This window comes from Dunckerocampus dactyliophorus, chromosome 7 (genome assembly GCF_027744805.1).
Source record: "Dunckerocampus dactyliophorus isolate RoL2022-P2 chromosome 7, RoL_Ddac_1.1, whole genome shotgun sequence".
NCBI lineage: Eukaryota > Metazoa > Chordata > Actinopteri > Syngnathiformes > Syngnathidae > Dunckerocampus > Dunckerocampus dactyliophorus.
This window is the reverse complement of record NC_072825.1, coordinates 17666780-17678893: the sequence shown is the minus strand read 5'-3', so window position 1 is coordinate 17678893 and position 12114 is coordinate 17666780. Positions and strand designations below refer to the sequence as shown.

Genomic DNA, 12114 nt, shown 5'->3' with positions numbered 1-12114 from the left:
GGTGCATGAGTCAAAGTTAAATGAAAGGTTATAGGAACGTCATAAATGCAAAGCATATTGTATGTGAAAAAAAATGCGAAAATGCGAAAAAATACCTTACTATATCGTGGGAAATTGTTGACATTTAAGTTATTGTTGGCATGTGTGATCAAAACTAACGACTAACTAGACATTCATTATTTGAAGTTAAAATTTGAAGTTTAAATTCTGAATGTGTTTCTGAATGGAAAAACAATACTAATTACTACTGACAGACAATCTTTATTTTCGCTTGAAGCTTCCAGACTGCTTTGACGTTGTTATTTGCATCAGATGTTGGATTTGATAATGCAAATGTTTGCATGGAGATTTGTTTGATGTTATAGTTTTCTTAGCGATTGCATTTCGTATATCATGCTTCACTTTCCATCTGCTGGAATGTAAACCAATCTGAAACATGCCCCAGTGTTTCGATGTTTTGGGGGGAAAATGTTTAAATCTATTCTACACCACTTGCCCACATTTTGCGGGCTCTCTTTGTGCATAAACTGTCATCTGAGGTAAAGCTGCTGTGCTGTATGGACCAAAATGTTCAAAATGACAATCCTGCTGTTGACGTTAGTCTATCTCGTCATGGTTCTGCTAATCTGAGGCTTTACAGGTATTTCACTTGAAATTGTACATTAGATGAAGGTGGGATTACATCATGGGAAACGATCTCTGATGTCTTCTCACTTTTAGACAATGATATCATTCTGTCTTCCAGTGTGAAATATTAACCGAGATACACACTGTACTGTAACACTAAGACACTCACTTACACACACATACTTAGACAAGTGTGGGGCTTCCCATTCTGCGACCCACCCATTAATGCTAGTCTGGGGTTATTTAATGTTCCCAGTGAGAAGCTAGACTGTGTCACGGAGACCAGAGGATATTTGAGCCTTTATATGCAGGGATTGTGTAACTGACCTGCTCATCTGATCTTACATTATGCTTGTGAGGGAACCAAAGTTCCAATTAATACATATTGCGACTGGAATTAATGTACAGTGTATGTCTTCTGTATTGCATTAATGACTTAAATGAACTTGATTTAATTAATTTACCTAATTGCGATTTAGGTTGTAACTAGGTAAAGCAACAAAGCCATAAGATGTTTTACACACAGCTGAGTGACTTATAACTGTATTAAGTAAGTAAATAATCTGAGCGGAAGCTATCACATGACCACTAGAAGCCAAGTAACACCTCACAGGAAATCGCCAACTAACAAATAAAATACTTATGGAAAAATACAAATGCAAAAATCCAGGGTTGAATTTATTTTTGAGAGTGACATGTCCAAATATGTCTTAGCTCTGGAAAGACATGAGGTGGCTCTCAGTGTAATCATGACTTAAAAGAAAACTGCACTTTTTTAAAAATTTTGCCCATCATCCGCAATCCTTATGTGAAACATGAACACATATTTCACATTTGCCGTATTTTGATCATTTAAAACATGACCGGAACTTCTTTCCTGGCGCATTGATTCGACACAGCCCATATAGCTAACGCTACTTCTGTCAACAACAGCAGCATAGAAACAGCGACGACACTTACAATGTCCGCTCTTATTAGGATGGATGTGTCTTTCACCACAATACTTGTGCTCCAGTCCTCAGGTAAAAAATGCTGACAGCAAACGAGCATCTTGTTGAGTCATCGTCGCAAAATTGAGAGCCAGTAGTATCCACTATTCTGTCTGTCCCATTGCAGTGGCTTGAGGCGTTGTGAGCGACGCTGAGACTAGCGAGGTGTCGTGTTACTCCACCAGATAAAGATAGTTTTTCGTGTTAGCTGCTATAATAACAATATCGCTGTAGCTTTGTTAATATACAGGTCAGTTATGTAAATGGAACACTGTTGGTGTTTTTCTGAGGGTTTTCTTTTAGGGCTTTATCATCGTAATAGGTACCTCCCATGACGTACAAGACATTCAGTGTTATTTACTGATTGAATAAGTACATGGAATAGTATATGGAACAGGACATACTGTACATGGGCAACAAAACAACTGTCATTCACAAGTTCCATGACTTTTGGGCACATTAAAAATGTAAATGTGGTAAATTTATGCAAATAAAGTAGTAAATCTATAAGAAAAGAGTCGTGAATTTACGAGAAAAAAGTCATAATATTACAAGAACAAAGTCATACATTTACGAGAAAAAAAAGTACATTTACAACTTTATTCTCATAAATTTACGACTTTATTCTCGTAAATGTACAACTTTATTCTCGAAATCTCATTTTTTAATACTCCGTCGTAACAGCCATTGCCTGAGACAGCTATGAAAAGTGGCGACTTATGTGACCTTTGGCCTCGGGCATGTGGAGGCAGCGGGGGAAGGAAGGCAGAAGTGAGAAGAGCTAGACATTCTAATCTGTTTGTGTTCAACTGCTTAATTTTGCTGCGATTTTGTAAATAAAAGAAAGCTTCCTACCTTCCTGAAGAGCTATGCTCTATTTTCCCTCTGACACGTATGACACGTAATATTACGACTTTATTCTCGTAAATTCACAACTTTATTCTCGTAAATTCACAACTTTATTCTCGTTATATTACAACTTTTTTCTCGTAAGTGTACGACTTTATTCTCGTAATATTCGTTTTTTTTCTCGTAAATGTATTACTTTTTTATCGTGAATTTACTACTTTATTCTCGTAAATTTACATCTTTTTTCTGGTAGATTTACAACTTTTTTTCTCAGAAATTTACGACTTTATTCTTGTAAATTTACGACTTTATTCTCGAAATCTCAGATTTTTTTTTTTTTCCAATGCGGCCCTAATACTCCGTCCTATGATTCAGATGTAAATACCTGGGGGAAAAAAAAACAAAAAATGCTGCTCTCTCGTTTCATATTTATCTTTTGATCAAACCCAAATGTTTTTCAGTCTACAGCAAAAATAAAGAAAATGACCTCACTGTTCCAATTCTTTTGGAGGGCACTGCAGATTTGGCTTGTTTTTAATAGGTCACCGAACAAGGATTAGGCAAGTGAAATATATTGCATTAATAAAACCTGCACCTCATGTGACATTATTTTGACCCAATAAGCAATCATTTGGGTCGAAGAACACTAAGACTGTACAGCTTGCAACACATTTGTTAAGAGGCTTAACGAAATATGAAGTTATAAAAGCCACATGTGATGATGTTTGGCTCTAGTGGAGATGAGTGCAGAGATGAAGCAAGAAGCATTTAAAGCTTTTTTGTGGGTTTAAGTTACAGTCAAAGCACTGAATTTGGGTTGTTCTAACTTGCTCTGAATCCAGTCAGCCATGAGTAAATGCCAAGCACCTTAGCAAGTTAAGCCTGAGGGTCATACTGCTTGCAGTGTGTCAGATGTCAATGATAAAAGGAGACCCAAAAAAGACTGGTAGTTACAGTAATGGATTATCATTCTTGTCTCTGCTCTACCATTTTTCTTGAAACTTTCACAGGATTATTGTTCAGTGTTGAGGGAAGAAGATGCGGGTTCTAATCTCAGCTCCGGACCTTTCTGTGTTGACTCTGCGTATGCTTCCTTCCAACAGTCCGAAAACATTTCAATCATGATTCAACATTGTCCATAGGTGTGAATTGGGTCAGTCCAGGGTGTACCCTGCCTTTCACAGTAAAGAATGTGGATGGATAGATCACTTGGAATGATAGCTGACACAAGATGGGAATTGTTGCAGATGAAAAAAGTTAATCACGAAATGCTCATTATTTTATCATTCCCATTTTTCTATTGGGTCATTCAACCATTAGGGATCACGACAGCAAGTTTTTCTTTTGTATTTAAATATATTGGTGAGGCTCAGTTTTAACACTGAATGTCCTTTCTGATGCAACCCTCACATGTAACTGGGCCTGGGACTGGTACTGGAGGGCCCCAGTGGGGACTGTCTGTGATCCAAACTCCTGCTGCCTTAAATTAAATAAAATCATCTTTTGAGTTATACAGTCATGGAAAAAATGATTAGACCACCCTTGTTTCTTCAGTTTTGTTGTTCATTTTAATGCCTGATACAACTAACAGTACCTTTTGTTTGGACAAATATAACAATGACAACAAAAATATCTCATAACTGTTACATGTTTTGGAAGTACGATGCCATAGCTATTCATGTAAAAACTTAAGTGATTTTGGTTATTATCAAGACAAGCATGTCAGTTGCTACATATCAACTCTTAAATTTAACTCTTATGAGCTACTGTATATGCATGATGCTTGCAAATTCCCAAGCTTATTGTTGTTTTGGGCTTGTTTTCAGAGAGCTAGTTGCTAGTTGCTCTCTGACTCCGTGTCTCGTCTGCAAATGTGCATGAGAAGGAATTCAACAAACTACATTGTGCTGTACTATCAATTATGTCTCCATTGAAGTGATTGCATAATTCAATTATCTGCCAGGCAACTGTTGCCCTAAGGCTGGGTGATATGGACCAAAACTCATATCCAGATATTGTATAATTAGGTTGAATATCGATATATATCACGACATTTTTAAGCAAAGTGAGTTTTGACAAAATCAAAGTCAAATACGCGTGTCAAGCTGTTTATTAAAATAAATACTTAACGTGAGGATGTTTTATGAAATTTTAAAGCTTTGTGCAAATGCACAAAAAAAGATCTTATCTAAAAATAGTAAAAGTAAATATTGATATTTAAAAAATATCAATATATCGCCCAGCCCTATGTTGCCCTCTATTTCATTTATGATGAGCATCTTGACCTGGATTGCTAGCAATTTGCTCAGAAACAATACAGGTCGCCGCAGTGTTTTTTTACATCAATAAAGTATGAACCTTTGACTTCTTCCATTCATATTTACTGAACTTTGTCATTAATAGCCACTAAAGGTAGACACAGTTGTCTGTTTTTCTCCACATTCATGAGCGACCCGGCAAAAATTTATATCGTAGCAACATGATCACATATTAGCGTGAACAGCTACAAGCAACAACCACTGAACATTGACACATATTAGCTTGAACCACTACAAACAATGTGCATACAGCAAACATTAAGCAATTTCTACACAATTATGACCCACTTGGCCACAATTTATTGTGGGTTACATCCGGCTATGCCGAACGCTGGCTCTGCTCCAATAGCACAGACACGCAAGAGAGAGAGCAAGTTTCCAATCACATAATGTAGGTATGTTAATCCGACCTTTAAAAAGCCAAACACAACCTACTGTAATTAAGGTGTTTATATGCGTGTTTAAAAGCTGGTTTTACACCAATTCATGCAATAATTTGTTTTTTTAAACTACTGATTGATGTTTTGAATGTATGTATACTGTATGTCTGCGATTGACTGGCGACCAGTCCAGGGTGTACCCCGCCTCTCGCCGAAGTCAGCTGGGATAGGTTCCAGCATACCCCTCGACCCTAGTGAGGATAAACGGCATAGAAAATGGATGGATGGATGCATAATGTATGTTTAATGAAAATAAGCAATTGTCAGTGTCTAGACAGGAATGCTAACACACCATTTTACGAAAGGTTTTCTAAAGTTTGCGTTTTCATACTGTCTGCCAAAACAACATTTTTATGACTTTCTACTTACAAACGGTGAAAACAAAATAATTTTGTGACACGTACACACTCTTGCCAGTCGTGGTTTCATCAGATGAATAAAGTAAAATCCAACAATGCCAATAATTCTTCCTTCACGAGGCTACTATGTTCTGTTTTCATTCTTTGAGAGGGGAGCCTTTATCACTCAAGCGAGGAGCAAAGTTGTGATAAGGAAAGGTCTTAAAAATGTGTACAGTTATCACACTGTCATTTGTGAACTCCAGCCATGTGAATAAGGGATTGGAAGCCTGGGCTTGTTGACTCAGCAGGCTATGTTGTGTTTTCCCAGCTGGTCTGTAGGGGAATGGGGGGCGTGCAGTCAAAGCTGCGGAGGAGGGGAGCAGACACGGCAGGTCCACTGTGTCCAAAGAAGCAGTCAGACCAAAGAAGACACCACTGCTGACTCTCACTGTTCTCAGCCAGCCCCAGCAAGGAGGCAGGCCTGCAGCACCCGCAGCTGTCCACCAGTTTGGAAATTGGGGCCGTGGTCACAGGTAAACATATGCGTGAAAGTTCTTCCACAAAGGAGGTTTAAGTGTACATACGAGAATGTAAGAGTAAAATGATGATGTGATGTAATAGTAAAAACTAACAAAACATTTTCCTAAGCAGAAACACATTTCCTGTACAAGCTACACACATCCTGGTCTTAAGACTTCTAACAGTGCTACATTTTATGACAATGATCTCAATAGCTTTAAAATCTCCATGAGCCCACTGAGACTTATCCTATTAGGTTCTCTGGCCAACCCCTATACTATGCTCTGTAACCCCAAACACAGTATCACCAGTACTTGCCACAAGTGTTTTTTCTTCCACTTCCACATTGCCACTGCAATGACAAATGTACCTGGATATGGCAAAACTCTTTCAAGATGTTGATAAACGCTATGTGTCACATAACTTGACTTGCAGGACTATATCAACGAATATTTGATGCTGTCAAGTACTCTTTGGAGAATGTGGGTTGTTGTTGGCCTTGCCTAAAGGCCTACAGCCTGTTCAATACAATGTAATATTGTAAGGCAATGGTGTGTTTGTCTTAATGGTTGGTTTTCCCAATGTTTTGTTGTTGTCTAAAACTGTCGGGGATTGTAACCGCTGCCGAGCACAAAGCGTAATGGAGAAGGTTATACTATCACATACAATTTTATTTGTACAGTAGGTAATCAGCTGAAATCACAAACTACACTACACTAAAACACGAAAACTACTCAGATACTACACAATATTTCACTTTAAAACTTCAATTTACGGAAGACAGTGGCCATGTTTTCTTTTCCTTCAGTTGTTTTCAGTTGTCACCAACACCTTAAATTTTTGTGGGAATTATTATTGACAGTTATATCTTGCAACTTTCGTTGTTTACATTTACTAACAGCAGAACTAGGGCCGCAGCTATTGAATAATTTAGTAATATTATTGAAGTATTCTACTGAAAGTTTCTTCGATTAATCGAGTAATCGGATAAAACATATTTTTGCTTGTTTAAAGAGCAATCGTGAATACGACATTTCACTTAATAATGAACGACGTATGGATTTCATTTTTTATAGATAATTTATTGTTTTATTCCTTAAATTCGCATTTTACATAGGAAATACAAACTGTATTTATCCACTATGGTCAGTGGGCACATGTCTTGGCCCAGGGGTGCTCAAACTTTTTCAGCCTGTGAGCTACTTTTAAAATGACCAAGTCCTCCTACTATAAATATAGAATATATACAGTAAGTGCATTTCGATTCTTCAAAGGAGAAAAAAAAATCCTTGATTTTTTTTTTGTAATCAAGGTACTTGAATTACTCAAGGAATCGTTTCACCCTAAGCAGAACTAATGTATAAAATACCATATTTTCCGCACAATAAGGCACAACGGATAATAAGGCGCAGTCTCAATTACGTGGTCTATTTCTGTACTTAACCCATACATAAGGCGCACCGTATTATAAGGCACATGCTAAAAGAAACCGTCTACAAAAAATAGGCAAGGAAAGCAAAACAGTGAGATTAGTTGAACTTTATTCTACGATTTAACAATACAGGACACCGACCATATTTTTTAATCAATCTTCTTCCACAAAACCATCAAAGTCCTCATCTTCGGTATCTGAATTGAACAGCTGGGCAATTTTGCCAACAAACATGCCGGGTTCACTCTCATCATTGTCGGAGTCAGTCTCGTTGTCGGGTGGCTGCTCAGCAATGATGCCGGCTTTCGCGAAAGCTCGGACAACAGTTAAAGCAGACACCTTAGCCCACGCAGCCACAATACATTCACATATGGTGGCGTAACTCGTACGGCGTTGCCTCCCGGTCTTAGTAAAGGTGTGTTCACCGTCTCTCATCCATCTCTCCCACGGCGTTCGCAACTTCACCTTGAACGCCCTGTTTACACCAATGTCCAGTGGTTGGAGTTCTTTTGTTAATCCTCCCGAAGTGATGGCAAGCTCCAAATTAATTTGCTTCATTTGCTTCACTTCACAAATGTTTTGCAGCATATCGGTAGTATACCTACCAGAGGCGTGGCGGAGGTAAGCGTACGTACTGTACGTATTACGTAATGTTCTCTGGTTGGTTTATTGCTGCCAGTGTACGTACTGTACGTATTACGTAATGTTCTCTGATTGGTTTATCGCTGCCAGCGTACGTAGTGTACATATTACTTCCCTGTGTCAGCGGGAAATGGTCCGACTGTCAGTCAAGCGGAGCGCTTGAGAAAATTAAAGGCTTTAAAGTGCGCCTATGGTACTATAAATAAAAATTTCTCTAACCTCAAAACCATGGAGACTGGATACATTTCTGACTTTGAAATGTTTTGTGTAAGGTAATTTCACTTTCATGCAAAGTAAATCATGCATCATTAGAGTAATTGTCTACTGTATGTCTTGCACAAACCTGTCAAGTAATAATCGTTATTCTTTTATATCCGGCAGTGTTCTCGCAAGTGTGGCAATGGTTTGAGGAAGAGGACAGTGCTCTGCACAAGACCCAACACAGATACACAGTCGCAGACACTGGCAGACAGTTTGTGCGCAGGCCTGCCCAAACCTGCAAGTCAAGAATCTTGCTTCATCAAACGTTGCCAGAAACAACGTAAAGTCCAGTGGTTTGTCTCAACGTGGCAAGAGGTACAGTACTTCTTGATGAGCCTACTTATGCGTTATATAGATAAATAGAAATACATTAACAGCCTGTTCATTATTATTGACTTTGCAGTGTTCAGTAACATGTGGTGGTGGCTATCAAGCACGTTTCATCAAGTGTGCAGAAAAGGTACGTATAGTACATATTTTTACAGGTGTTTTAATGTTGTCAGAAGGTGTAGTTAATTTTCCAACTTTCTGGTTTCCCACCAAAAGGACACAGCAGGCAAATACAGAGAGCTTGCAGCTAAAAAGTGCCATCATATCCCCAGACCCATAGTTGAGCTGCAGCGGCACTGCATCTTAGTAGAGTGTCCAGTTCGAACTACCCCATCAGTTCAGCGATGGAATGTACATCACTACACTCGTGCACCTCTACCACGACCAGAATGGCACGCATCACCTTGGTCTCAGGTAAGGGACAACAGTAAAGAATATCATGTTTCACTGTCTTTGTGAGTGTTACATTGTAACATTGCAACAATTAAGTGATTAATTTACGATTAATTGATTTTCCAATTAATCGACTATTTTGGTATTGGATTCATTGTTTTTTTTTATTTAAAAATGTAAATATCCTCTGATTTGAGCCTCTCATATGTGAATATTTTTAATGTCCTTCTTCATTCATGAGAGCAGATTGCAGACTAGGGCTGTCCTACCTAGTCAGACTAGTGTTTGTCCCACCTAGTCATTGAGCATGAACTGATGAAGCCTGCTCAGATGAGAGGTGAAACATCTTCTAAGGCAACCTGAACAGTCCAGTGTGAAAATGTTTAATAATTAATATTTTTATTTCCTTAGTCATCCATGAAAACAGGCTTACTATCTTTGTGTTTTAGGCAAAACAAGAAATTCACAGATATCAGCTTTGACTTTGGACGACAGTGATTGACATCTTTTCTGATATGTTGCAGACCAAACCACTAACTGTGTGGTTCATATTGATTTGGTCCATCTTGGGCCGAATTGACTACTCGATTAATCGAAATAGCAAGCCTCAGATCAATCATCGAAGAAAATAATCTTTAGATGCAGCTGTAATTGTAAATGTAGTTAAATCAAGGACATGTCATGATAAAGACAATTTTCTTTGTACTCTACAGTGTACAGTGACATGTGGAGGTGGAGTGCAAGCAAGGATGGTCCAGTGTCTTGTACAGGGGAAGCCTTTTTCTGGCTGTGCCCACCATCTGAAACCCTCAATGTCCCAGGCTTGCAATACCAACTTCTGCCCGCAACCTGACAAAAAAGGTACTGAACCAAATCTATGATTATAAGGTGTCCGATGAAATCTGATACACAAACTGTAATTAACAGATACGTATTAATCTAGCAACACAGACCGAGGGGTCTGTCGAGCATTTTCCCCCCTCACATGGCTAAATACACTTAACAAAATATTACAAACACCTCTGTGTGAACTGTAAAATATAACCACAATAATATACATACCGTCACATTAATTAAAGTGTGTATTGGTTATCAAGTACGACCAATCCAGAGTGTACTCCACCTCTCATCCACAGACAGGTAGGATAGCCTCCAGCATACCCACAACCCTAGTGATGACAAGCGGTATAGAAAATGGATGGATGGGTAGATCTCAAGTAGACTGTGCAAGTGAACCTAATAAATTGTTCAGTGTTTGTACATACTAAATAAATAAACAAAATAGATTAATGAAAATAAATTATAAATGGGCCGCACGGTGGTCTAGTAGTTAGCATGTTGGCCACACAGTCACAGTCTGGAGATCAGGAAGACCTGGGTTGGATTCTCCCTTGGGGCATTTCTGTGTGGAGTTTGTATGTTCTCCCCGTGCATGCGTGGGTTTTCTCCGGGTACTCTGGTTTCCTCCCCCATTCCAAAAACATGCAGGTTAGGTTAATTGGCGACTCTAAATTGTCCATAGGTATGAATGTGAGTGTGAATGGTTGTTTGTCTATATGTGCCCTGCAACTGACCATGCGACCAGTCCAGGCTGTACCCCGCAGACCTATCATCTTTGTATCAGACTAGACTTTTACCCGAAAGCAGCTGGGATAGGCTCCAGCATACCCCCACAACCCTAATGAGAAGAAGCGGCATGGAAAATGGATGAATGGATGGAAATTATAAATGTAATGACAATAAATTATAAATGTTATCCTTTAAATTGATAGAATTTACTTTTTTCCTCCCACAGACCTGGCATGCCGGGATTACTTCAATTGGTGTTATTTGGTGCCCCAGCATGGAGTGTGCAACCACAAATTTTATGGCAAACAGTGCTGTCAGTCCTGTTCCAGATCAAACCTATAATCACAGAGGAGTGACTTTGTCTGTGACACAGACAGGAAGGTAGTTACGAAGTTAAAATACTGTACTTGATGCCCTTGCTTGACAAGTCGTGTTTGTGCATTACGCATGTGAAAAGCACTAAAATACAAAGGACATTTCAGTGGAAGTGCCAGAGAGCCTCGATGGTTGTTACTCTCTCTGAGATGCGGGACATCCAAATACATGACCTTCATGCTGATAGTGCGGTACGGAAATGTGATCAAGAAGTTTGGAAGAACTAACAAACTGGGGAAGTTGAAATGACTGACTTGTCCGAACCAATTGATCCCTGAAAATTGCCAAGGAAACCACAACTCCCAGTCAAACAAAGGAGAGCTTCCAACATATGATGCATCTTTGTTGGCACTACAATGCTTGATGATTTAGAAATAATGAAAAGGGACGCAGCAACAAATTAATTTTACTGTAAAACTTGAAGAAAAATCCAAAATGGATTTTGCAATAGCGTGATCCTTTGTATTGGCAAGGTTTTAAAAAAAGCAATCCTTGAATGATTGAGTATGCTCGGTCTTTACTCAGCGGTGCTACAGTGTTGTTTGTCACCACATTGCAATGTGACATCCTCAAGTTTCATGATTGAACACATGCATTTTGTGACCCATGTACAGTACTGTTTGTGTTATTTATTGGCTTTACAATACAGCATTGCTGGAAGACTGTATTAATAAGCAGTATAACTGTGACCTTTTATTACTCTATGCTTAGCCCATTTGTATTTTGTATTTTGTTTCATAAAAGGCTGACATGCCTCCATTTAAATTGAAAACAAATTATATTTTTGGAGAATAAAAAAATGACTGACAACAGTGATAGACAGTGATAGATGTGTTAATATGAACGGTAACCTTTTTTATTACTTACTTTATTACTTCAAATCCCACAGTTCCAGGTAGAAAGTAAAGAACGTACTATACCGTGAGAATGCATATTACAGGCCCAGAATTACTGTATTATACCATGGCCATGTTTTTGAAGAACTGACCGCTACTGGCTTGTGCAATGTTACAGTGATGTTTACAATGT

At 38.6% G+C, this 12114-nt stretch overlaps 1 protein-coding gene across 2 annotated transcripts in view; it reads left to right on the top strand.

Moving 5' to 3' along the window:
- LOC129185646 (A disintegrin and metalloproteinase with thrombospondin motifs 16) overlaps nucleotides 1-12085 on the top strand; it is a 64252-nt gene extending 52167 nt beyond the window's left edge. For both annotated transcript variants that reach the window (XM_054782973.1, XM_054782974.1), the window contains 6 exons: nucleotides 5893-6097; nucleotides 8539-8733; nucleotides 8822-8878; nucleotides 8965-9162; nucleotides 9855-10002; nucleotides 10937-12085. In XM_054782973.1, coding sequence (XP_054638948.1) covers nucleotides 5893-6097; nucleotides 8539-8733; nucleotides 8822-8878; nucleotides 8965-9162; nucleotides 9855-10002; nucleotides 10937-11052 — 919 coding nt within the window. In that variant the 3' untranslated portion in view covers nucleotides 11053-12085. The remainder of the gene's footprint in view (nucleotides 1-5892; nucleotides 6098-8538; nucleotides 8734-8821; nucleotides 8879-8964; nucleotides 9163-9854; nucleotides 10003-10936) is intronic.
- Nucleotides 12086-12114: the final 29 nt, after the last annotated feature.